This window comes from Bos grunniens, chromosome 23 (genome assembly GCF_055505025.1).
Source record: "Bos grunniens cultivar Pamir isolate PY7600 chromosome 23, Bosgru_T2T1.0, whole genome shotgun sequence".
Lineage (NCBI taxonomy): Eukaryota > Metazoa > Chordata > Mammalia > Artiodactyla > Bovidae > Bos > Bos grunniens.
The window spans coordinates 33,216,159-33,243,052 of record NC_141187.1 but is presented as its reverse complement, the minus strand read 5'-3'; the positions used below and the strand labels follow the sequence as shown (position 1 = coordinate 33,243,052).

The 26,894-nt window shown below is 44.9% G+C and overlaps 1 protein-coding gene across 5 annotated transcripts; it reads left to right on the top strand.

Moving 5' to 3' along the window:
* Positions 1 to 24,511, top strand: LOC147347520 (butyrophilin subfamily 1 member A1-like). 5 transcript variants are annotated; one of them, XM_086369881.1, is made up of 6 exons: positions 1 to 721; positions 16,205 to 16,369; positions 16,706 to 16,726; positions 16,816 to 16,842; positions 21,291 to 21,317; positions 22,794 to 24,511. In XM_086369881.1, the coding sequence occupies exons 2-6, from the start codon at positions 16,210 to 16,212 to the stop codon at positions 23,309 to 23,311; spliced, it is 753 nt and encodes a 250-aa protein (XP_086226007.1). In that variant the 5' UTR covers positions 1 to 721; positions 16,205 to 16,209; the 3' UTR covers positions 23,312 to 24,511. The 5 variants fall into 5 exon arrangements, with proteins under 5 accessions (XP_086226007.1, XP_086226005.1, XP_086226006.1 ...); XM_086369879.1 differs by having other exon boundaries at positions 3 to 1,609; XM_086369880.1 differs by lacking the exon at positions 1 to 721 and adding an exon at positions 10,014 to 12,976.
* The last annotated feature ends 2,383 nt before the right edge of the window (positions 24,512 to 26,894 follow it).

The window sequence follows — 26,894 nt, the reverse complement described above, 5'->3', positions numbered from 1 at the left end:
TGGTGGGAGCAATTGTGCCAGCATTATACCCACTCCTCCCCGGTGTAGGAGAGGAGAAAAAGGAAAAGCCAAGTGTTTAGAGACGGCTGAGGTCTACAAAGGAGCCACAAGAGAGAGAGGTTTCACAGGTGCCTTTCAGGGAGGTCCAAGCGGCACCATACATGGGGCCGGCCAAGCACATCCAACCTGGCCCCACTCCTGTTTACTACAGACGTTCTCCACCACAGAGCTCTTGAACTGGCAAAGGCACACCCCTCCCTATTCTGAGAAGGTGCAAGGCACAATTCACCTAATAGAGACTACTTTAGGACCCGCCATCCGGTGTGGGATGACATAGCCCAGCTTCTCCTCACCCCCTTCAGTATTTACCTGCTTGGACTTGAAAGATGGTTTCTTTTGTATAAGAGTGGCTCCAATTAGCCAAAAGATTTCTGCTTTCAAGTGGGAGGACCCTGGGATGGGTTGAAAGATCCAGATGACTTGGACTTAGCTGCCACAAGGATTCAAACATTCTCCTACAATATTTGGGGAAGCCCTGACAACAGAGCTCCTCTCCTTCCCATCAGATGCTAAGTGCCAGATCCTACAATATGTGGACGACCTACTTCTGATGGCAGAGACTTGTACTCAATGCTGGGAAGGAACTAAGACTCTCCTGGGCCTGCTAGAACAGGCCGGATATACGGTGTCATGGAAAAAGGCCTAAATCCGCCAGACTGAGGTAAAGTACCTGGGATTCGTTATAAAGGAGGGGAGGCATGCCTTGGGCTTAGAACGGAAACAAGTTTTCAATCAGATATGCCAGCCTACTATCAAAAGGCAAGTGAGAGAATTTTGAGGAGCCATGGGGTTCTGCTGGATTTGGATACCAGGCTTTTCACAGATAGCTAAACCCTGGTATGCTGCCACTAAAGACCCCGGGAATGACTCTCTAATTTGGGGTCCAGAACAGAATCACACTTTTGAACTATTAAAGAGAGCCATAAAGGCCCCCACACTAGGCCTCCCTGATTTAACCAAACCTTTCACTTTGTATGTCCATGAGAAAGAACAAGTAGCACGGGAGTGCTGACACAAGCAATAGGCTCACGGTAGCGACCTGTGGCTTATTTATCTGAAAGGTTGGATCCTGTAGCCTCTGGGTGGCCCCCATGTCTGAGAGCAGTGGCAGTCACCACCATTTTAATGAGAGAAGCTGACAAACTATGGGACAGACTATTATAATAAAAGTGCCACATGCCATCGTAACTCTCCTAATGGGGCCTGGGGCAAGGTGGCTTTCCACCTCTCAGATGCTGCATTACCAAGGACTTTTATACGAAAATCCCCAACTTAAGGGTGGAACCCTGTCAGGCTTTAAACCCAGCAACTTATTTACTGGTGAGCCAAGGCACTCCCAGCCATAGTTGTGAGGAGATGCTAGAGGAAGTCTTTTCTAGCCGACCAGACCTCAGAGACATCCCCTTAAGTCAACCAGACGAGACTTACTACACAGACAGGACCGCCTACTTGGAACAAGAACACGAGAAAACTGGATACGCGATAACAACAGACGCAGTAGTCGAAGCAGGACGACTACCCTCATACGGGGTCCTGAAATTGGCTAAAGGTAAGAAGGTAAATATATACACTGACTCACGGTATGCCTTTGCTGCCTTACATGTACACGGGGCCATATATAAAGAAAGGGGGCTATTGACTGCAACTAGCAAAGAGATAAAAAATAAAGAGGAAATTTTGTTACTGGTGGAAGCAGTGTGAAAACCTGCTGCGGTGGCAGTAATGCCCTGTAACGGCCACCAGAGGGCAGACACACCACAGGCGAAAGGGAACTATTTGGCTGATGGAGCAGTAAAACAAGCAGCTGTCTAGGACAATATAGCAACCAAACTTAGGGTGCCGCCTGTGGTGTCTACCCTACTAACCGCCCAAGCGGCCCCAGTCTATGACCCGGCTGCAAACTGAACAAGGAACACTGCAGAAGGACGGATGGTGGGAGCTCCCGGATGGGAGATTCTTCATTCCCTCTAGGCTGGCATTTCAACTAGTTACGGAATTCCATCAGTCCACCCATTTAGAAAAGACAAAGACTTATGAAATTTTAGCCCGCTATGTTGTCATACCATGTCTAACAGACTTGTGTGCCGATGCAAGCTGACGATGGGTAACCTGTGCCAGGAATAACCTGGCTCCGAGGAGATAGCCCCTCCAGGAATACAATTAAAGGGGACCACACCATTTGAACACCTGGACTTCACTGAGGTAAAGCCATGCCGAGGATACAAATATTTACTGGTGATGGTATGTACCTTTATATCCGACAAGGACTGAGAAAGCAAAGGAAGTGGCCCGAGGCATGCTGAGAGACATTATTGCTAGGTTTGGGTTCCTCAGAGTATAGGATCAGATAATGGGCCCCCATTTGTGACTGTTACTCCAATTGGTTTGCAAAGCAATGACTATCAAATGGAAACTACATGCAGCATACAGACCACAAAGTTCAGGGGTGGTTGAGAAAATAAACCGGACCATCAAAGTAACTTTGGCAAAATGGGTGCAAGAGACTGGGGCCCCCTGGATGGATATGCTGCCACTAGGGTTAATGAAGATCAGAATGACAATCACCCCCACCCCCAACCTGGGGTATTCCCCCTATGAGATAATGTTCAAGAGGCCTCGCCCTCTTATTCAGGAAGTAAAAGGCAATCTATTATAGAAAGGAGGGATGGAGGTGTCTCGGCAATGGAACAATTGGGAAAGGTGATCCATGACCTCACCCCTTATGTTCAAAAAAGAATTCCATTTTCTCTAGACACTGCTGTACACCCATACTCACCTGGAGATTTAGTATGAGTAAAGGATTGGAAGCAACAGACACTGTCCCCTACCTGGAAAGGGCCATACACAATTGCAGTAACCACTTCCTCTGCAGTTAAAGTTGCAGGTATTACTCCCTAGATTCACCACACCCGGCTCAAGACAGCAGCAGAGGAAAAAGGACACTGGACCACCCATTCTAACCCAGAGGAGCCATTGAAGACCCGACTTGTCTTCCATTGGCAACCACAGATTCAGGATGGAGCCGCTGAGAATAATTCTGCTGTTCCTGATTGGCATGATGACCGTACCAGGACTGCAAACAGAATACTGTGTTCCTGTCCTGGGCCCACTCATATGCTGCTGCTGCTAAGTCGCTTCAGTTGTGTCCGACTCTGTGCGACCCCAGAGACAGCAGCCCACCAGGCTTCCCTGTCCCTGGGATTCTCCAGGCAAGAACACTGGAGTGGGTTGCCATTTCCTTCTCCAATGCATGACAGTGAAAGTGAAGTCACTCAGTCGTGTCCAACTCCTAGCGACCCCATGGACTGCAGCCTACCAGGCTCCTTCGTCCATGGGATTTTCCAGGCAAGAGTACTGGAGTGGGGTGCCATTGCCTTCTCCAATGCAAACTTCCATAATACTTCTAACTGTTAGGTTTGTGGGGCCATGCCTTTGTCAGTGATGGGTGGACTTCCTTGGTGGGTGTCTCCCCTATGCAGAGGGGACTTTAGCTCCCTCTGCTCGTTTTTGAGACAGCAATGAGAGGCATTTGCTTCCTTGGTAACTCACAACCTGCCACTTCTTACCTGGCATAACCTGGGCTTTAACCAAATTGATCAAGGCCATGGGGTAACATTTGAGGTAAATGCAAGCCTTACAAAAGTGGCCAAAGCCTATACCTTTTACTTAAAAAATAAAAAGAATGAGAACTCAATGGCAAGTAAGAAGGGCCAATCCATCAGGTAATTTGAACAATTTTACCAGATATGGGATGAATATTTTTGGATGACCCCAGAAAAAAGTCAACCGATTATCCCTGCCCCTATCTGTTGGGAACAAAGGGAACAAAAAGCTGGATTTGCTGACCATTCCATGGATCAAAAAAAATTGAAATATGTGGGATATTTGTCCTCTGAGCAATGTGAACAAACATTAGAGGTCACTTATCACCCGGATTTATCAGCCCACTGGCCTGGCTCAGACTGGAAGTACAACCCTGGGATTAGATGGCACCCCTAAAGGCACCCAGTGGCTATGTGGATCAAACCTATGGCCATGGCTTCCAGTCAGTTGGGTAGGCCACCTTACATTACAGTTTGCCTTTGCTCATGGAAGTGTTAAGCCACCCTTGCAACAAGCCCCAGTAAATTTGCCTTACTTACATGCGCGTTGGGTAAGGTCTGTGTTTCAATGCTATGATTATACAACTGCCTTGTTCATACCATCCATCAGTTCAGTTCAGCCGCTCAGTCATGTCCATCTCTTTGCGACCCCATGGACTGCAGCACGCCAGGCCTCCCTGTCCGTCACCAACTCTTGGAGCTTACTCAAACTTGTGTCCATCAAGTAGGTGATGCCATCCAACGATCTCATCCTCTGTCATCCCCTGCTCCCACCTTCAATCTTTCCCAGCAACAGGATCTTTTCAAATGAGTCCATTCTTTGCATCAGGTGGCCAAAGTATTGGAGTTTCAGCTTCAGCATCAGTCCTTCCAATGAATATTCAGGACTGATTTCCTTTAGGATGGATTGGTTGGATCTCCTTGCTGTCCAAGGGACTCTCAAGAGTCATCTCCAACACCACAGTTCAAAAGCATCAATTCTTTGGTGCTCAGCTTTTATAGTCCAATTCTCACATCCATACATGACTACTGGAAAAACCATAGCTTTGACTAAACAGACTTTTGTTGGCAAAGTAATGACTCTGCTTTTTAATATGCTGTCTAGGTTGGTCATAGCTTTTCTTCCAAGGAGCAAGAGTCTTTTAATTTCATGGCTGCAATCATCATCTGCAGTGATTTTGTAGCACAAAAAAATAAAGTCTCTCACCGTTTCCATTATTTCCCCATCTATTTGCCATGAAGTGTTGGGACCATGATCTTAGTTTTTTTAATGTTTAGCTTTAAGCCAACTTTTTCAGTCTCCTCTTGCACTTTCATCAAGAGGCTCTTTAGTTCACTTACTGCCATAAGGGTGGTGTCATCTGCATATCTGAGGTTATTGAGATTTCTCCCGGCAATCTTAATTCCAGCTTGTGCTTCATCTAGCCTGGCATTTCACATGATGTACTCTGCGTATAAATTAAATAAGCAGGGTGACAATATACAACCTTGATGTAGTCCTTTCCCAATTTGGAACCAGTCTGTTGTTCCATGTCCACTTCTAACTGTTGCTTCTTGACTTGCAAACAGATTTCTCAGGAGGCAGGTCAGGTGGTCTGGTATTCCCATCTCTTTAAGAATCATACCATCTATAGGGACAACAGACATTACGATTAGAGCAGAAGCTCTAACTAGCTTCACAAAACAGGCCCTCCTGGATAATGAAAAGGCAATTCAAGCTCTAAATGAGGAATAAATACAAACAAGAAAGGCAGTGATTCAAAATCGGATACTTACAGCTGCCCAGGGTGGGACCTGTGCCATAATTAAAGTTAAATAATGTATATATATTCCTGATTTGTCCGGCAATGTATCAGCCACCCTTAACTATATAAAAAACCAGGTGAAAGCTATGTCTACTGATAATCTTCCTTTCTGGTCATCAGTATTTCCTTGGATCAAAGGTGAATGGTAAAAAAAAATTATAATTATTTTGTTAATCATTATATCATTAATTTTTGGACCTTGTATTCTCTAATGTATAACTCAATGTGTAACCTCTAAGCTAACAGTCCTGCTACAATTGCATAATCCCCATATACAGTACTTACCTATGACTGACACCCATCATAAAGGATAAGATGAGCATCAAGAGGAGGAAATGTTGGGGCCGCTATGGGAGGGCAGGAGGAACTCCATCTTGAGGCTTGCCTTAGCCATCTTAAGGCAGGATGTGAACTGGGCCTGAACTTTGCCCAAGAAAGCAAAAGAAAGACCAGGTCTCCTTGGAAACCTCCCTCCCCACAGAAGGCAAACATCTCCGAAAAAGAGATTGGAGTTAAGGTCAGGCTTTTCCAGTTGGATTATCAACAAAGAGATCCCTCTTGACTATAATCATTGTTCCCCTTTTAACCTTGGTTGTTAATTCTCCCTGCACCTGCATGTTGCAAAACTAAATCATATACATCACAGAAGTTGCTAACATGTAACCAGTCACATAGTGAGGGGGTATAAAACCGGGTCTCTTGGAATCATCGGGGTCCTTGTTGGGAACCAATTATCCTTGGACCCTCTGGCGTAATAAACTGTACTCCACTGTTTTGAGTGTCCTCCGAGGTGTACTTTGCAACTCCAGATTCTCATTTTTTTCCCATAACAATCCTAGTCTCCTTGCTCTCTCTTGGACCTGCCCTCTCCTCTTCAGCCCCCTGGTTGCCATCCGAGTCACTGGAATCTCTCCTGCAGCTGTTATGATAGTTTTCCTACTTCCTGTTGCCTTCGCTGTTCTATCCTAAGAGAGTCTCATAAAGCATATATTTAATCTGGTCCTTCTAACCCCTCTCCTTCTACATCCTTCTGTGAAAATAAAGTATAAAATTCTAAGCATGGAGTCCGAGGCCCTCGGTGACCTGCCCCAGTCAGCTCTTCGATCTCACCTCCTCCAATCCTCAACCCCCGACAAGTAGTCTTTATCCAAGCAAACATCTGACTGTTTGCTTGGTACTGGGTACTGTTGCCGGATTTTGTAAATAAAAAGCCAGGACGCCTATTTAAATTTATTTCATGCATATTTGGGACATATTAACCAAAAAATTGTTTGCTATTTACCTGAAATTCAAATTTGAACTGGGAATTAACCTTATTAGCCACTGAATCTCTCTTTTCCTCCAGTTCATACCTCAGAGACCACCCCCTCCTGGAAGTCTCCTGGGTTTCTCACCACTTCCCTCATCGGAGCACCAACACCTTACTCTCCTTGGTCTGTGCTGTTTGGCCCCCAGCAGACCTGGGGCCAAACAGCCTAATTTCAAAGTCTAGAGTCACGCTTCTCTAATTGTGACACGTCATTGAATCTCTTTCTGCCTCACTTCCTGCATCTGTAAAGTGAATATGATGAGGATGGTGGTGATGAGGGGTAATAGCACCTGCCTCCCAGGGCTCTTATAAGGACTCACAAGTTCATACATGTGTAAGCCACTGAGGATGACTGCAGGCACATGAGAAATAGTAATTATTTGCTGTCTGAATGACTTGGCTGTGGATTCCCAGCCAGCAGGACCTCTGTTTAATTTATGGCACTCTTGGCTCCTAATACAATACCTGGGCTGTGAACGAGGTATGCTTATTGAGTGAAATTACCTGCTTCTCAACCTAAACTTTGAGAAGGAAGGATATAAAAACCTGATCTAAGGTTTTCCAGGGATTAAGAAGGCTCCTGTTGCTGGGCTTTATCCTCCCCAGGCCCCTGGGGGTCCGTGTGGGACAGTTCTCCAGTCCGGTCTCTGCTACTTCCACACCCTCCCGATTTTTAGACCTCCTCACCACCCTAGCTTTTCCATTCTCCTGTCTCACCAGCCGTGTTTGCTGGATATACAGCTGAACCTCGCTCTGCTGGTGGGGAAGAGGGGATACTAGGCATCTCCCTGCCCAACTTCTCCAGATCTAGCATCTCAGCCAGACTCTTTTGTTCCTGTGACCCAAGTCTGACAAACTCCAGAGAGGAAATATTTCAAAGGTGCTAGAAACAGGGGCAGCAGAGGAGAAAGGGGAGAGGAGTAAGAACCCGTGTGGGAGGTTGTTATTGTCGTTGTTTTAGAAGCCTATGGACTGTATGTAGCCCACCAGGTTCCTCTGTCCATGGGATTTCCTCCTCAGAGGAAAATTCCTGACCCAGGAATCCAACCCTCAATAGGAGTCTCCTTCTTTGGAAGGCTGATTCTTTACGGCTGAGCCAGTGGGAAAGCCCTGTGTGGGGGAGGTATGTGTAGATCAAACCAGGAGAGAAGGAACTTGAAAACTATATTATTCCTTTCATGTTCAATTCAGTTCGGTGCAGTTCAGTTGCTCAGTCATGTCCAACTCTTTGCGACCCTGTGGACTGCCACACGCCAGGCTTCCCTGTTCATCACCAACTCCCAGAGCTTACTCAAACTCATGTCCATTGAGTCAGTGATGCCATCCAACCATCTCATCCTCTGTCGTACCCTTCTCCTCCTACCTTCAATCTTTCCCAGCATCAGGGTCTTTTCAAATGAATCCGTTCTTCGCATCAGGTGGCCCAAGGATTGGAGTTTCGGTTTCAGCATCAGCCCTTCCAATGAGTATTCAGGACTGACTTCCTTTAGGATTGACTGATTGGATCTCCTTGCTGTTCAACAGACTCTCAAGAGTCTTCTCCAACACCACAGTTCAAAAGCATCAGTTCTTCACCGCTCAGCTGTCTTTATAGTCCAACTCTCACATCCATACATGACTACTGGAAAAACCATAGCTTTGACTAGATGGACCTTTGTTAGCAAAGTACTTACTCTGCTTTTTAATATGCTGTCTAGGTTGGTCATATCTTTTCTTCCAAGGAGCAAGCGTCTTTTAATTTCATGGCTGCAGTCACCATCTGCAGTGATTTTGGAGCCCCCCAAAATAAAAGTCTTTCACTGTTTTCATTGTTTCCCTATCTATTTGCCATGAAGTGATGGGACCAGATGCCATGATCTTTGTTTTCTGAATGTTGAGTTTTAAGCCAACTTGTTCACTCTGCTCTTTCACTTTCATTAAGAGACTCTTAAGTTCTTTTTTGCTTTCTACCATAAGTGTGGTGTCATCTGCATATCTGAGGTTATTGATGTTTCTCCCAGCAATCTTGATCCCATCTTGTGCTTCATCCAGTCCAGCATTTCTTATGATTTACTCTGCATATAAGTTAAATAAGCAGGGTAACAGTATACAGCCTTAATGTACTTCTTTCCTGATTTGGAACCAGTCTATTGTTCAATGTTCAATTCTAACTATTGCTTCTTGACCTGCAAACAGATTTCTCAGGAGGCAGGTCAGGTGGTCTGGTATTCCCATCTCTTTCAGAATTTTCCAGAGTTTGCTGTGATCCACACAGTCAAAGGCTTTGGCATAATCAATAAAGCAGAAATAGATGTTTTTCTGGAACTCTCTCACTTTTTCAATGATCCAGTGGATGTTGGCAATTTGATCTCTGTTCCTCTGCCTTTTCTAAATCCAGCTTGAACATCTGGAAGTTCACGGTTCACATACTGTTGAAGCCTGGCTTGGGGAATTTTAAGCATTACTTTGTGTGAGATGAGTGCAATTGTGCAGTAGTTTGAATATTCTTTGGCATTGCCTTTCTTTGGAATTGGAATAAAAACTGACCTTTTCCAGTCCTGTGGCCACTGTTGAGTTTTCCAAATTTGCTGGCATATTGAGTGCAGCACTTTCACAGCATCATCTTTCAGGATTTGAAATAGCTCAACTGGAATTCCATCACCTCCAGTAGCTTTGTTCATAGTGATGCTTCCTGAGGCCCACTTGACTTCACACTTCAAGATATCTATCTCAGGTGAGTGATCACACCATCGTGATTATCTGGGTCATGAAGATCTTTTTTGTACAGTTCTTCTGTGTATCCTTGCCACCTCTTCTTAATATCTTGTGCTTCTGTTATGTCCATACCATTTCTGTCCTTTATTGAGCCCATCTTTGCATGAAATGTTCCCTTGGTATCTCTAGTTTTCTTGAAGAGATTTCTAGTCTTTCTCATTCTGTTGTTTGCCTCTATTTCTTTGCATTGATCACTGAGGAAGGCTTTCTTATCTCTCCTTGCTATTCTTTGAAACTCTGCATTCAAATGAGTATATCTTTCCTTTTCTCCTTTGCCTTTCACTTCTCTTGGAGTACAAAAAAATTTCCTTTCATGTTATTCTTTAATAAACTCTGTCTGGGCAAGAAAAAGATCCACTGGGCTTGAGCCAAGGAACTATGCATTTGTGTGACACTTCTCAGCTGGGTGGAGCTTCCTTTCCTGCTCTCATTGCCTGACTCACCAGCCTGCACAAAAGTCAACTGGCCCCCTAATCAGTCGGTCTGAGCTGAGGTCGGGGTCAGGGTCAGCACGTGCAGCCTCTGCAACAGGGCAGGCCTGCTGCACAGCTGAACCAGTTCATAAGTCAGTCTTTGAGGTTGACAGAGCAGGGTTCACTCTGGCATTGCTGCTGTCTGGCTGAGTGACTTTGCTCCATTATCCAACTTCTCTCAGCCTCAGTTTTTTCAGAAAATTGAGGTCTGGTGCAAGGACAAAGGAGTCTGACATGCTGCTGTCCATGGGGTCACAAAGAGTCGGACATGACTTAGCAACTGAACAACAAAGCAGAGATGGGAGGAAAGGATGGAGAAGAGAGAGACTTGAGATGGAAGCATTTTGAAAGGAGACTAATGATGGGATGTAAAGGGTGCTGCCCACAGCAAGAAGTCACATCAGAAGTGAGCCAGCAACCCTGCCCTCCACCTTCTCCACCACTTCCTTTCCTCTCCAGGCCCTGCCTCTCCAGTCGATTCCAGTACATTTCTTTCCTGTGCCTGGGGATCACCTGCCTTTGTACCACCAGGGGCTGCTTTCATTTTCTATTTATGTATTGATCGCTTCAGTGGGATATCTTTTAGCCAGATGCAAAAACAACACTGCCAATTCCTGTCTCCAAATACCTGGGACCCAGGGTCTCTTCCCCTCTGAAGTCCTCCAGATTGGATTCCCAGAATAAAATAGGAGTAGCATGGGGCCAGGGAAAGATCACTAGGCTAAAAATCTGAAAACCAATTATGTTATGACTTTGGATACATCCATTAAAGCATCTTAGCCAGGATGTCTGCTGCAAAAGGATAAGGAGAAAGGGAGAGGAACTAGATGAGATCTGTCATATTATGAATTCTGAGAAAGCCTAGGCTCTAAAACAGTTGCATTGATAAGGGTAATGGAGTGCGAGGACCTCTCTCCTGACTTATAAAATGTTTTGAAGGTTCATAGGAAGGAGATTTAGGAGGGAGACGCTATAATGATCAAAGACTTTCATGGGTGAGGTGACATCTGAAGACACAAACAAACGAGCCTGGTGTGCTGCAGTCCATGGGATCACAAAGAGTCAGACACGTCTTAGCGACTGAACAACAACAAAGGCCCAGACCAGTCACAGTCCTGGCACAGTCCAGAAAGGCAATTGAAGAGAGCTTACTGGAGGGGCCATTTGCAAAGGTCAGGGAAGGGACACCAGCAAGGAACAGTGACATACTCTGAGGCCAGTGCAGGAATATCACTGGTGGGTCTGAAAGAGCAAAGGGAGAGTATTTTCCAAGCAGGTGAAGTCTGTAGCCACAGTAGTGTCCCAACAGAGCTCTGACTCTAGAGCAGGGAGGCCGCCACTGTCACCTGCTGACCAGTTGGGACTGAGACCCTGGAGTCTCAGTTATCCCCTTTGGATTTTGCTGTCGTCCCCTTTGGGCAGGTCCCCTCCAGAAACCAGACTGCAAAGACTGCTGAATCTGCCCTCAGGGGTCAGCGGACTAGGAAAAAGTAAGGAGGAGATTGGGGTTGGGGGAGAGTGAGAGAAGTTCAAATAAAGATTAACCGCCCAGACAACTCTTCAAGGATTTGCCATCCAGAGGGATAGCTCAATGTTAATCAACAACCACAGTGTTGAGTTGATTGGGGTGAGAGCTAATAGAGCCATAGCTAATATTTACCGAGCGTTCTGTGCCAGGCACTGCACCAAGGCTTCACACACACACCCAGGTTCCATCTTCACAGCCTTCCTATGAAGCCATCACTACAGTTCAACGTGTTTTGTAGAGGAAGCTTAGAGAAGTAAATAACACGCCCAGGTTCACACAGCCAGCAAAACAAGTGGATTCAAACATGAATCCAGATGGCATAACCCTAGAAATACTTGCCCTTTTAGCCAAAATGCTGTGCCCCTAGGTCAAGAACACATTTACTACCCACATCTGGGTATCATCTGGTTTGTGGGCCTTAAAATCTGCCAGCCAGAGAGAGGCTCAGGTTTGGAAAGGACTTTTGCAGAGCATTTATCCCACTGAAGTTTGCTGAGGGTATTAATACTTGGTGACTCATTTGATCTGTGTCTTTCCCAGGTTCTAACTGCTCTAGAGCATCATTTTTATACTTTTACCCACTTTGCCTGCCCGCCGTGAACGTTGTCTCCTGATATTAATAAGAAAATCGTACATTCTCTGACTCCACCCCTCTACCTGACCTTTCTTCCTAGCACTAGCTCCTGTCCCTGTTGTCCTCTCATCATCCTGCAAATCCCTATAGGACTGCTGCTGCTAAGTCGATTCAGTCACGTCCGACTCCGTGTGACCCCATAGACAGCAGCCCACCAGGCTACCCCATCCTTGGGTTCTCCAGGCAAGAACACTGGAGTGGGTTGCCATTTCCTTCTCCAATGCATGAAAGTGAAAAGTGAAAGTGAAGTCGCTCAGTCGTGTCCGACTCTTAGCGACCCCATGGACTACAGCCCACCAGGCTCCTCCGTCCATGGGATTTTCCAGGCAAGAGTACTGGAGTGGGGTGCCATTGGCTTCTCCGCCCTATAGGACTAAAGAAGTGAAAAATGTTTATCAGATACATCCTGCATTGAGCTTTCTTTCTGGTTCTGTTTTAACATAAAATTATTTGCCTCCAGCTTGTTCTTCATTCCTAGGTCCCCCAGCCATGTCACTGCCCTATCTCCAGTAACCCATGAAATATGGCCAACAAGCCGGCTGAGCTCAAAGGCCTCATGGCAAGTGATATGCGTTCCCAGTAGGCAGTGCTGTGGAGAAACTGACCAACTCAGGTCTGTGCAGGCTGATCTCTAGACTTCGCTTCTCTCCCTGAAAACATCGATATCTTACATCATAAATGTAGAGGAAAGGGTTTCACAGTCCAGAGTTCATCCCCATAATAGACAGTGTCACCATCGGGGCAGGGGCACTGTGATCAGACACATCTACCTGGAGTTCTTGGGGTGCCCTGCCAAGGGCAGATCCAGCCCGTGAGTATTTCCCAGCCTCTGCCTGTGCTCCCGCCTGAGAGACCAGGCAGTGGACAATCCTGACTGGAGCCCGGGTCCAGCCTAGTTTCTGAATCACAAAAGTGATTCAAAGACTGAGTCACCATGAGGAGCCGAGAAATGTGAGTGCATGAGAATTGACAGTGGGGAGACAGCCAGCAGGTGTGAGCTGCAGGCTTCTGGAAGGCCCAGGCCCTCCAACTCCTCTCTCTACTCCTCTGTTCCTGCCTCCATGCTCAGCACAGGTCTGGCCCACAGCAAACAGTGCTCTCTGCTTAGAAACTCAAGCCAGCTTCCTTGCCTCCCAGGCCAGCTCCCCTCTGCCTGCTGCCTTGCTTGGATTCTCTGTTTCTCCCATTAAACCTCCAGGCAGAAAACTATTCATTCATTCTGCAAAATGGTTGCTGAGAGTCTCCTGTGTTTAAAGTTCCCTGATTTAGCAAATTGTAATACAAGGTATTTTACCTAGTGATCCTACCAATATAGAGAGATGAAAACATTTTAAGAGTTATGGACAAAAATAAAGCAGAGACTCAGATGTATTTGTTCTCCCAGACTCCTGAGGGAGAGGTGTGACCCATCTCAAGGTTGGCCCAGTATCCTTCATTCCTACCTGTCTTCTCCTCTTCTCGCTCTTACCGGTTGGGAAGCAGCTCATTTGGCAGGGAGCAACCCTTGAGGTGACAGACTTTGCAGCCGAGGCATGAAGGACAGTGAACTTCCTGGTTCCCTCTCCCTGCAAGTGAGACAGGAGCCCATGGACATCCAGCAGCAGCAGGAGCAGTCCTCTCGGGTCATGAGCTTGGACAAGGATGGGACCCATCTGCACCGCAAAGGGCAGGCCTGTAGCTCTCCCACTGGGAGATGCCAAGTCAGAGTCCCTGAGTACTCACCATTTGCCCAGGGCTGGGACTTCCATGAAGCCACCACTGCTGGGCAGAAGGATGCAGGTGAAGATGGCTTTTAAAGGGACAGAGGGAGGTACACGTGTGTAGTTCTCTGCCTTTCTTTTAGCCTCTTTGCAAATGGTCTGAATCATTTCTGGAAGTCCTCTTGGTCTTTTTTTTTTTTTTTTTTTTTTTGCTGTTGGTTTTTTTAAAAGCACACTTTGCAGTATTTCTTAGGAAATTATTTGTTTAACAAATATTTGCTGCCTCTGTGTAAATCATCCCTGACTGCTTTGTGCTCAACACTAGGGGGAAGAAAGAATGGCCAGGAAAATTTGTGAAAGACTTTCAGTGGTTAAAAAGGATGACTGGGTGTCTCTTCTAAGGAATACTAATCCTGTCTGGTAGTTCTCACGTTAGGGATCTCTGATTCCATAGGACTAAGCCATTGCTTATTTTTCTAGATCATTTACAACTTTGTAGAGACAGATGTTAATTTATAGAACACTGAGAGTAATACAAATTGTTCCTGTCCTTAGTGATGCAAATGACTTCTCTCTGATAGAGAATATAAGATTTTGCAAATCAAATCCTCATTTACACCACTTTTAACATTTTTACTGGTTTTCTTATTAAATAATAAGTTAAATAAATTATTTGCACAGTCTTTTTGTATATTTACCTTTTAAAAAATTATCCTTTATTAAGACATACAGAGTATTCATTGTAAAGCCATTACCAGTACAAAATAGCTAGGAAATGATACAAAACAGTCCACAATCTAGGTTTAAATTTTCTGGAGAAAGGACAAATATATACAAATAAGGAAGTAGGTCTCTGTGAGAAGTAATGAGTAATCAAACAAAAAGCCATGATGCTTTAGTCTCAGGAAAAATTGCCAGAACCTATTTTGTCAATAAAAATTCTACTGTATTAGGAAGGTTAACGACAACTGATTGTTCATTGTTTATTTAATCCTCACAACAATGACATTCATCAGATACTGGGAGGAAATTTGCTTATGGCATTGGCTTTAGGCTGTTATATTTATGTCAGTTATGACTCTGTTCTGACTTGTATAGGTAGTTTTTATTTTATTAATTTAACTTTTCCTGCACATAAAACGTGTCGCTGAATTTGCAAAACCTCTTTGGAAAGGCTCTCTAGTTACATGGAATCCTTTTGCTGATAGAGAAATGAAAGGTTTACACACTCTTTTTTTTTTTTTTTTGGACTCAGTGTATTTATTGGGCTTCCTGGTAGCTCAGTGGTAAAGAACCTACCTGCCAATGCAGGAGATGCAGGTTCCATCCATGGATGGGGAAGATCCCCTGGAGAAGGAAATGGCAGCCCACTCCAGTATTTTTGCCTAGGCAATCCCATGGACAGAGGAGCCTGGTGGGCTACAGCCCATGGGGTCTCAAAAGAGTCAGACATGACTTAGCAACTAGACAACAACTAAATGAATAGCATGGCCTGGTGCTAAGGGATATTTAAAAGAAACACATGCATAAAAGTTCATATAGATATCCAACTTCTCTTCTGGCAGCTTGCTTGTTGATCTGGTGGTACTGATAGCACAGGTAATATTATTGAACTCTCCCCATTATAGTGGAGACAGAGGGACACAGGATGGCTTGGCTGAAATTACGAGTCTGCAGTGGAGGTGGGACTAGTACTCAGGGCTTCTAATTCCCAGCATCATCCACTTCCCTACCAAAAGTACACTTCTCTTAACAACTGCAAGTAAAGTCAGGGGCTCCCACATTCCTCCCACGTTCAGGGTGATTTTCACTGGAAGGCAAATTCTCACGATTTGAGGAAATGGGGGCAATTTCCACCCCTACCTCCAGATCCCAGTTTTAGTTCCATATTTCAGGAGTGATTTGGACCTCCTTGATTTAACACTTAAAGAATCTGCCTGAAGTGCAGGAGACCTGGGTTTGATCCCTGGGTTGGGAAGATCCCCTGGAGAAGGGAAACACTACCCACTCCAGTATTCTTGCCTGGAGAATTCCATGGTTAGAGGAGCCTGGCGAGCTATAGTCTGTGGAATTGCAAAGACACAGACAAGACTGAGCAACTAACCCACACACACACACCCAGAGCCTTTATACTTACTTGTTGTCATTCCATGCTGTCTCTCAAAGTATCTTGGTTTCCCAGTCATCCTGTGGGAGAGAATGGGGCAGAGCTGGAGTCACTCATTCTCCCAGCCAGGCCCCTCTGCTACTGGTCTGACCCAGGCATCTCGGGGAGTCCTCCAGCATCCTGTGTTCCCCAGCACCCCCAGGCCTTGGTCCTTTCCTTCTTTTTGCTGCAGGAATAATGTCCAGCACTTCCAGTTCAGGCACTGCCTTCCTGAAGGACTTTCCTTGGGCAACAGCTCAGACCTCAATCCTGCTTCTTCTGGGACTTTTCCTGCTGACTGCTCTTGGTTTCATCTGGAAACTTCGCCGAGAGAAAGATCGAGAATGCTGGACCAAAGGTAAAGGAATCAGAAGACTGAGGCAGTGAGGTCCAAAGAAGACTACGGAAAAGGGATTGGACAGAGTGGAAAGGGGAGGACCAGGACTAAGAGGGCGAAGGGGATTTGAAGTTAAGGTTTTTACATTCAGTCTTTCCTCCCTCAATACCAGCACCCCCACCTCTTTACTTCCCCGATCCTGGGACCCTGACTGTGCCCTGGTTTTTCTAGTTTGGGGACAGCTCACTGGACTCACTGCACACATGATGCAGGAAAGGGTCTCCCACAGACCCTTTCCATGTAAACCTGGCCCTTCTCCTATGAACCGTACTGATTCATTTCTTGTCTTTTTTGCAGAGCAACTCCAAAGAGAGCTCCGTAAGTTCCGTACTTCCTCCTCCCTCATGTACAATTTGAGACCCTCTCATGTGTCATTGATCTCATGAAGTTTCTTTGTTCTACTTTAGGCTGGAGAAAAGCCCAGAAAGTGGATGGTGAGTAAATTGAAATTTTTGTTTTTCATCTAACACTTTATCTGCTTCATTTAATAAGTTCCTTTCTCCTGATTCTTTCCTCTGAAGCCTTGCTCATTCTTGCACCATCTGGACTTAAGCCAATAACCCCAGTAGCTCTGTTGATATGTCATGGATGCCCCAAAGATTTTTCAAACCTATTGCCAACACTGAACTTCATTCCCTTTGCTATCAACCTGCCCTTCCTCCTCCCCTCCCCTCACCATCCAATGCTACCACCACCCACCCAAGGGGGCTCCTTTCTCTCCTTCCCTCAGGGCAAGTCCATTTACTGCTTAGCCCAGGACCCCGACTCAGGCATAGAATACCTCCCCCAATCTTTCTTTCTTCTTTTGTCAAAGATCCCTGGGAGTAGATTATCAAGACCCTTCTCTCAACAGCAAGCTGCTTCTGTTCCCTCAAGAGCTACTGCTGCCCTTTTCCTTTTAAGACTTAGTTCCTAAATAAATGTTAGGAAACAGACAAAAAAAAAAAAATCTAAAAAAACAACCAGCATAAACAAGACCTTGCCTGTGAAAAGTTTTCCATAGTTTAGAGTTTCAAAGTAAGCTTGCTAAGATAGAAATCTGATTACATTCCTCTTACGCCCCAAACCATCTGTGGTTTCCCATTGCCTTCTGCCGTCTTACTGGGGTGGATATTTGTAAATTCTAAAAGGATTTTCAAATTTCTAAGAAAAATTGTCTTAATGTCAATTTTTGTCAAAACTAACACAACCTAAGATTCTACATCACCTGCTTAATATCCTTTTTTTTGTTGTTGTTAATCAATTATTATGTGAATGGTTCTAGTTTCCAAGCTAACTGCTGTGTTCATAATTGCATTAGTGACAAAGGAACTGTCTAAAGACAGATTTTAACTTTCATTGCTACATTTTTTAATTGGCTCCCTCAGGACTTTGAAGATTTATTTTCAGAGGAAATTAATTTGTGTCTAATCAAGGTTTTTACATAACTCAATTGAAGAAACACTACATTAAAAGGTAAAGTCCAATCTGCAATTTTTATCCCCACTATGCAGTCAGCCTTAATGGTCCAGTCTGATTTCTGTTCCATCCCTGGACACTCCCTGGCACACGCCACCCCACACTGGACTGACCACACCACCAGCAGTGCCCCACATGTATCATTCATTTTCCCACTTCTGTGCCCATTTCCTTTGTCTGTTCATCACATCTGTTGACCCTGTTTGTTCTACTCAGTCAGACAAACTGGGATAGGCTCCTTAACCTCTTTGAAGTTCTATTTTTCCCACCTAGCAATTGATTTAATTGCAACTACTACTTTGAGCAGATGTTAGGAAATGAGATAAAGGTGGGGACACCTAGTAGAGTTGTAGCACGTAGCTAAGTTCAGTGAGCATTAGCTTTGATCCTTCATCACCACATCCTTTCCCCACACCTCTAAAGGTGATGCAACCCCCCACCTCAGAGAAAAAAGAGAAGGGAGAGGGGCAAACTTCCTGCCCTGCCACCTGCACCTGCCCTTTCTGATCTGTAGACTCCGACTTCAACAGAGCAGGCATCTTTTTCCCTTTCTGAGGCTATTTCTTCATTCTTGTCCTGGATCACTCACTCTCCAGCTTCCCTCATGGATTCTCTATTCATTTCATTCACTTATTCATCAGCTCAACAAAGATCCACAACTGTTAACTATGTTACTAGTAACTAGTAACTAAGTTACTCTTCTAAGTGCCCTAGGCACAGAAATGAACACAACAGAAATATCCCATTCACAAAGAATCTACCTTCTAGTGGAAGAAGATAGAAAAAAAAAATGAAATAGTATAATATACAGTTTGGCACATGATAATAAGCACTCAGGAGATAACAGAATATTGCATTGGAAGGTGCAGTTTAAAATAAGGTGGTTAATTGTACACCTGTAGCAAAATATTGTACATCAACTATACTTCAATTTAAAAAATTATAATAAAATAGAGTGATGGTGAAGTAGACGAGCAAGCCACAGGAATAGCCGAGGGAAAAGCATTCTAAGTAGAGAGAACCACAGTGCCAAAGCCCAGAGTCAGAAACACACTAGTTTGTTTGAAGAGTAGCAAGGGGGCCGGTATTGCTAGAAGGCAGGAAGTGATCAGGAGAATCGGAGCAGGTAGAATCAGAGGGGTTTGGAGGGCCAGATCACACAGCCTTGAAAGTCATCCATGCTGGCTTTGGCTTTGCTTCTAGAAAGGAGCCAGTGGTGGGTTTTGAGCAGAAGGGAAGCTGAACCTGACTTATGTTTTGAGAAGTTACTTTAGATGCTACAATGAGATTGACTTGGTGGCGCTAGAGGTAAAGAACGCACCTGCCAATACAGGTGGAGAAGGCAATGGCATCCCACTCCAGTACTCTTGCCTGGAAAATCCCATGGATGGAGGAGCCCGGTAGGCTGCAGTCCATGGCGTCGCTAAGAGTTGGACACGACTGAGCGACTTCACTTTGACTTTTCACTTTCACGCATTGGAGAAGGAAATAGCAACCCACTCCAGTGTTCTTGCCTGGAGAATCCCAGGGACGGGGGAGCCTGGTGCGCAGCCGTCTATGGGGTCGCACAGAGTCGGACATGACTGAAGCCACTTAGCAGCCAATACAGGAGGCATAAGAGACTCAGGTTCAATCCCTGGGTCGGGAAGATCCCTGGAGGAGGAAATGGCAACCCACACCAGAATTCTGGCCTGGGGAATCCCATGGACAGAGAAGCCTGTCAGGCTACGGTCCATAGGATTGCAGAGAGCTGGACACGACTGGACCAGCTGGGAGCTACTGCAGACATCAAGGGGAGAGATGAGGATGGTTTTTACCAAGGGAGAGTGCTGGAAGTGGTGAGAGGGGCTTCAGTGCTGGATTTATTTTTAAAACAGAGTAAAAATACCCTTGTTGATAGTGTAGTGCAAAAGTGAAGGAGTGGATCAAGGATGACTCCAGAGTTTTTAGGCCTAAGAAACTATAAAAATGGAATTGCCATTTTTCTGCAACGGGGAAGCCAAAAGAAAACCAGGTAGTCAGGGCAAGGGAAGGGGGTAGCACCGAGTCAGAATGTTAAAGAGGGTATTAGTGATCCAAGTGAAGATGCAGAGTACGCAGTTGGATAATCAAGTGTGTAGTCCATACAGGAGGTCAGGGCTAGAAATATAAGCTATTTTTTCTTCTCCTCTGTATCTTTTTCTTTCTTCTTTTTTTTTTTTTTGTGACCTTTCATAATTCAAAATGCCTTTTTTAGATTAAAAAATTTTATTAATTAGAGTATAATATAGTTACAATTAGACTTCCCTGGTGGCTCAGATGGTAAAGCATCTGCCTGTAATGTGGGAGACCTGGGTTCAATCCCTGGGTCGGGAAGATCTCCTGGAGAAGGAAATGGCAACCCACTCCAGTATTCTTGCCTGGAAAATCCCATGGATGGTGGAACCTGGTAGGCTACAGTCCATGGGATCACAAAGAGTCAGACACGACTGAGCAACTTCACTTCACTCAAACTATGGTGGAGGTAATGAAGTTAATTGTGACCTCCCTCATACTTACAATATTGTGTTAGTTTCAGGTGTTCAGCATGGTGATTCAGTATTTTTGCAGGTGTTAGTCTATAAGTAGCAAGTGTTAGTCTGATCTCCATCCTACAGATGTAGAAATGGAGACTGAATAGTTAATTAAGCTGGCTTTGGGTTTCATGGCTAATGAGTTGTGGCTAATAACACATTGGGATCAAGGCAAGAGCTGTGAGCTAATAGCAGATACAGCACCCAGAGCACACAGGCAGCTCCCCCAGGTGAGGGTACAAAAATAAATAAATAAATAAGTGTGTGGGACTCCCTAATCACAGCAAAAGGTTGCATATTAACTATGAAAAAGACATGTTTCCTGCAGAGACTAGCTAAATAAGAGACAGATTTCCAGGCAGCAGCAGCCATCCTTACTCCATGCAGGACAGTGTATGGAGGTCATGGAAAAGATGCAGGAGATGGGGTCAGGTGCCTGACTGTGAGAATGACTAAAGCATGATCACAGTGAAGAAAGGAGTGAATCCCTCAGAGTTCTGTCCTATGTCCAGGACCATGTCCCCTGTGATGGCAGCCTTCTCATGTTTGCATAAGCTGGTGTCTTTCAGCTACTGAAGCACAAAGCCATCCAGTATGGGGAATATAGAGAGATGAGTAAAGAGCTCCCGGTGGAGTTGGAGCCTGTGCTTAGGAACCAAGAAGGGGAAACAGAAGAGTACATTTTGTCTGGCCTCTTTCCTCCTAGACATTTTCTCTTTTAGGAACATGAGCCCAGGAAGGAGCCCAGACAAATTCTGGAGATGAGTGATGAGGGTGCCAAGGAGAGAAGGAAAGGCAACCAGAGCACAGAAAGGGCCAAGAAATACACGGCTCTCACCAGGGAGCACTCACGTCTCTTTTTTCTATTGCAGATTGGAAAAAAGCTCGGTCCTATGCTGGTGAGTGACTAATTCTTACGGTCTCAGACCCAGGACTCCATAAAAGAAGATCTTAGTGGTCTTTCTCCATCTTCCAGCCCCAAATAGTGGCCTGGCTGGGCAGGCAATGAATGGAGACCCAGGGAAGATCCAAGTAACATCAAGATCAAGTACTACCAAGTTTCAGTTCAGCACCTGCACCTTTTTCCTTTCCAGAAGTTTATACCATTTTTTTTTCTTTTCTTTTCCTTCTTAAAGGGCTCCTCATCTACTTTCTCTCTTGAGTTTCTCTACTATTCATGGCACCCCACTCCAGTAATCTTGCCTGGAGAATTCCATGGACAGAGGAGTCTGGCAGGCTACAGTCCCTGGAGTTGCAAAGAGTCAGGCATGACTGAGCAACTATCACTCAACATCTTCAGCATCATGGACCTAAGGGTACAACTAGAAAGGTTTCATTCAAATAACATTCAGTCTCTAGTGTGTTCTGTGCATCTTAGAGGAGATGTGGTGACTCTGTCCACCTAGCTTCTCTCCCCTCAGAGCATCTCATTAGGGAAACACCACAACAGCATATTACTCCATCTCTTCAGTGTTCAGGACAGATCAAATGGGGATGTAGGAGCTTTGCTAGATTTTGACCTAGGGCCTCACTCTACTCTACATTGAGCCAGCAAATGGCAGAAAAAGGAATGCAAATATTGTGTAAAGGTTTTCTTATTGGTGAGGCCTGGAAGCAGCCAACTCTTCTGCTGGATATCCAAGAGGGACTGGAAAATGTCATCTCACTATGTACCCCGGAGGAAAAGGAACCAATGTTTGATGAACCCATAAAAGTTTCTCCCGTATGACACTTCTAACCTGTGAGATTCAGGGACAGTCTATTAAAGATGGGTATGCGTTTGCTCCAGATGTTTTACACAGTTGGCCAAAAATCTCTGGCCAGATACTTCTCTGTGAAATGTCCTGGGGTTTCAGGTTGGTAGAAAGGTGTGGCTAGAGGCTGTCCAAGGACCTTCCCCAGCCCTTTATTCTGCAAACATTACTGAGCACCAATTGTGAGACAGAGTCTGACGATGCTAGACAGTAAGAATACAAAGATGAACAAATATAGTCTTCACTTTTTGGGGTCCTGGTCTAGTAGAGGACAGAAATATGAAATAAACAATAATAGTGCAATGACATGAGAGGGGGTTGTACAAAATGCTGTGGGGGATGAGAGGATTGGGGGGGATTGTGATTAGCCACCCCTCCTCCCAGGGACCTGGAACCTCTGGATTACCTCCTCCTTGTAAGTCTCTGAACTCTCCTAATAGCTCTTTGACGTATGATCCTGAAGACATCTGGGGAGATGTTTATCACTCCAGCTCTTTTGTGGAGAAAGGAAGGCAACTTCATGGGTTAGGAATGGCTTCTTTTCTCCCCACTTCCCAGTGACTGAGATCCCTGGGATACTGGAGTTGACAGGACTTCTGTTCTCTCTCACTCTTTCCACAGCTCATGTGACTCTGGATCCAAATACTGCCTTCTTTGAACTCTTTCTGTCTGAAGATCACCGAAGTGTGAAGCGGAGAAACTTGTGGCAGAATCTTCCTGAAAAACCTGAGAGGTTTTGTTTTGACCCTTGTGTGCTGGGCCACAGGTCCTTCTCTTCAGGGAGACATTACTGGGAGGTGGAAGTGGGCGACAGGACTTACTGGGAGCTGGGGGTTTGTGAGGAAAACGTGGATAGGGCTTGGGGGATCGCAGAGTCACCTCAGAATGGATTCTGGGCTGTGGAACTCTACGCTAATAAGTACCAGGCCCTCACCTCCCCTCGGACTGCTCTTCCCCTGAGTGAGCCCCCCAGCCGGGTGGGGGTCTTCTTGGACTATGAAGCTGGGCATGTCTCCTTCTATAGTGTGGCTGATGGGTCCCACATCTACACTTTTCCCCAGGCCTCCTTCTCTGGGCCTCTTCGGCCTTTCTTCTGCCTCTGGTTCTACCACCCAACCCCTCTGACCATTTGCCACTGAGCCCATCTGTCCCCACCCTTTCTCTCAGTTGAATGTACAAGGATGAACCCATCATTTGGACTGAGAAGTCACATTTCTGGGGACAATGCCCCCAAGGCTCCAGCTGAGCCAGCAGTGAAGGCTGAGCCCCTCTGACCTTTTCTGCAGATAAAGACTGGAGACAGTTTATCATTCTCCAGAGCTGAGTGGTACAGAGGCCAAAAAGGACAATGTAACCCCATAGAATGTTGTCAAGAACGTCTGGTATTGCCATCCTAGCTGGAAACTGAAAAAGGAACCTTTAGAGAAACCAGAGACAAGATACCCATGGAAAGACTACCTGGATGGAATGTGATCTCTGGTCTTGAGCTCCTGTCTTTAATGTCTGCATAATAGAACAGCTGGAAGCTGAATCTGGATGGCACTTGGCTGTTTTCACCCTCTTTTCATACAAAGACTTTATTTCATTTTGACCTATGTACAACCTGGGGAGAGACTAAATAAAGTTCACAGAGAAAACTCACTTCTCCAGATCACTCTGTTGGTCTGGGACTTGATGGCACATTCAACATTCTTATATCTAATGCCAATCATAGTGCCTCTAAGAGTCCAATCATTCCTTATAAAGCAATTGCAATGACCCATTCAATGACACTTTTCACCCCAGATCCAAGATTTACTTTTCCAGTTTGTGAATTTGTTTACTACTCCCTAATTATCTTCCTACCTTTAGACTATTTTACGTCATCAACAGTTAAGTACATATTAATTTTTCTTCTATGCTTATGCAAACACACACACACACACACACACAGAGTTTTTCTAATGAAAATTGGGCTTTGTTATATAATTGTCCCATGACATGCTTCTCTTACTTAATACCAAGTCTTAGTGGCTCAGATGGTAAAGCATCTGCCTGCAGTGCAGGAGACCTGGGGTTCAATTTCTGGGTTGGGAAGATCCCTTGGAGAACAGAATAGCAACCCACTCCAGTATTCTTGCCTGGAGAATCCCCATGGACAGAGGAGCCTGGCAGGCTACAGTCCATGGGGTCACAAAGAGTCAGACAGGACTGAGTGACTAACACAAATCTTAAATACTAATCTTTCATTATTTGCAATCAAGATAGTTTTGTTTCTTCCCTATTACAAATAATGCTACTATAAATATCTTTGTATGTAAATCAATAAAAGTATTCTCAATAAAAGTGTGTTAAATCAATGAATTCTTTCTTGCTCCATTTCATATGTATTTCTCTCTCAAGACTTTATGTAAAGGTCTGGATAATAAGTAGATCTGGTGCCTATTTCTCTGGAAACTGTAAAGTTAAGAGGACAAAATGTTATGCCTAGAAACCCTTTCTCCAGGGTCTATGCTGAAACTCAAGGCTGCTTCTCTGTGTCAGAGTAGTTTGGACCCTCCAGATAAGAGGGGACTATTTCATTCTTACTGATACGATTTCCAGCAGCAAAGCTTTTTGATAGATGATGAATTTTGAAAATGAAATTCCCTAGTGAGTTAGGAAGCAGGAAGCACTCTGAGAAAGTGGTTGATATGCCCCTTTGCAGTTGTTTTATGACCTTGGGAGAAACACTACTTCCTGTTAACTGTCTGTTTTCCCAGCCTGATGACTTGGAGGGCAGATTTTTAAGTCCCTTGGACTCTCTTATCTATAAGAATGGACTCATTGTACTACTCCCCCGAACTGGGTTTGAATACTAAGAAGCAGGGACCTTTTGCCTCATTGCAAATAAGAAACCAAGAAGGATCACCACCAGATCTACTGGAACCATCTGAGAAAATTTGGCAAAAGCTGTCTTGTTGTATCTGCTCAAACCCACACAGTCTGATCCAGAAATATTGCCTCAATATGTGCCTTTAGTGTTCTATCAGGATGCAAGGTATGTAGGCTTCATTAAGCTGGACTCTTCATTAAGCTGAACTTCCTTGAATGGGTCATCTAAGACATCATACCTTGTTGTAGCCACGTGTTCTGGGAAACAAACTCACTCAGAAAGGACAATGCAGAAAGTGGAGTGCAGTTTATTACACTATTACACCAGTGGGCCCAAGACAGAGTCTCCTCTTAGCCAAGGACCCTGACCAGTTTTTCTGAAAACCTTATATACCCTAAGTATACGTGCCAAACCCACCTCCCCAAATTCCCTGAAACTAGTCTGAACAAAGGAAAAGAAAGATACAATCAAAGTTACCCCGTGATTCATGTGCCTTAAGCCTAGGTAATTAACAGGGGACAATTATCAATAGGCCTGTGGTCATACCCCAATAAGCATAATAGAATTTATGATTCTATTCGGTTACACAGATAATTAGGATATTCTTTTAGACAGCAGAGAGTCTAGGTACGAGCCCTGGGGCTCTTCCGTCCAGGGGGCCTGGTCTTCCAGTTGGTATGTCATTTCCATAGATATTGGGCATATAGCTCAAAGTCCACAGTCGGGCCCAAGATGGAGTCTTGCTTTCAAGATGGAGCCTGTTCTGTCTGTTTCCTCCTTCATTCCCCACTCTTGATGCTGTTAACTCATAGTATGAGCATCATTCATAGGGATATATTGCACCCTGACTCTCCGACCTCTAATTTGGGAGAACGATATCAACCTTTGGGTTACAAAGTTCATAATACATTGTAAAATAAAGGGTCCACAAAGCAGAACTATCAAGACAACTATAACAATGGTAAATATAGTTTTCCACCAATCACCCTTCACCCAAGATAGGACCGAAGTCCAAAAAGGAAGATTATCATCAGACATAACTTTACCTGACTTTTCATGTCATCTAGGGTGGCTGATATATAGCCAGATAAATCAGGAATATATACACAACATTCAACTTTAATTATAGCACAGGTCCCTCTTTGTACTGAAACTATGGTTAGACTCAAGATGATACAAGCAAGTCCTTGTAGCAGCAGTTGATTATAGAGCTTCATCTCTTTTTCTTCTTTATGATGATCTTGGTTTCACAGGGATCAGTGGGGTCCTTTTGTGTAGTCTGCTCGGCGTCCTCTCGGTCTCGTGGTATGCTCTCTTCACCCTCATGTGGAGGATCCAGGGAGTGACACCTGCAACTTTAACTGCAGTAGGGCTGCTTAGAACAACAGTTCTATGGACCCTTCTAATGTGGGGCCAAGGAGTCTTTGACCACACCTGATCCCCGGGTACAAATTCGTGAATCTGTTCCCCAAGGGGGAATGGCACCCTTTCTTGTACAAACTTAGTTACCTGATTTATTACCTTACCCAGTTGTTCCATCTGCTGGGGAATCTCATCTTCCCTTACCTGAGGCAAATTTGTTGACACCTGTTTTATTATGGGAGGGGGCCTCCCATATACAATTTTGTATGGAGAAGAGCCATGGGACTGTGGGGTCATCCTGAGTCTGAGCAGAGCTATGGTGAGAAACAAGTCCACCCAGAAATAGTCAGTCTCTAAGATCCACTTGGAGAGTGTCTCTTTAAGTGTCCAGTTGGTTCCTTGCACCATCTCAGAACTCTGGGGCCTATATGTTGTATGTAATTTCCACTTGATGTTTAAAATTTTACTCACTTGCTATACTAAATCAGCTACGAAAGCCGGGCCAT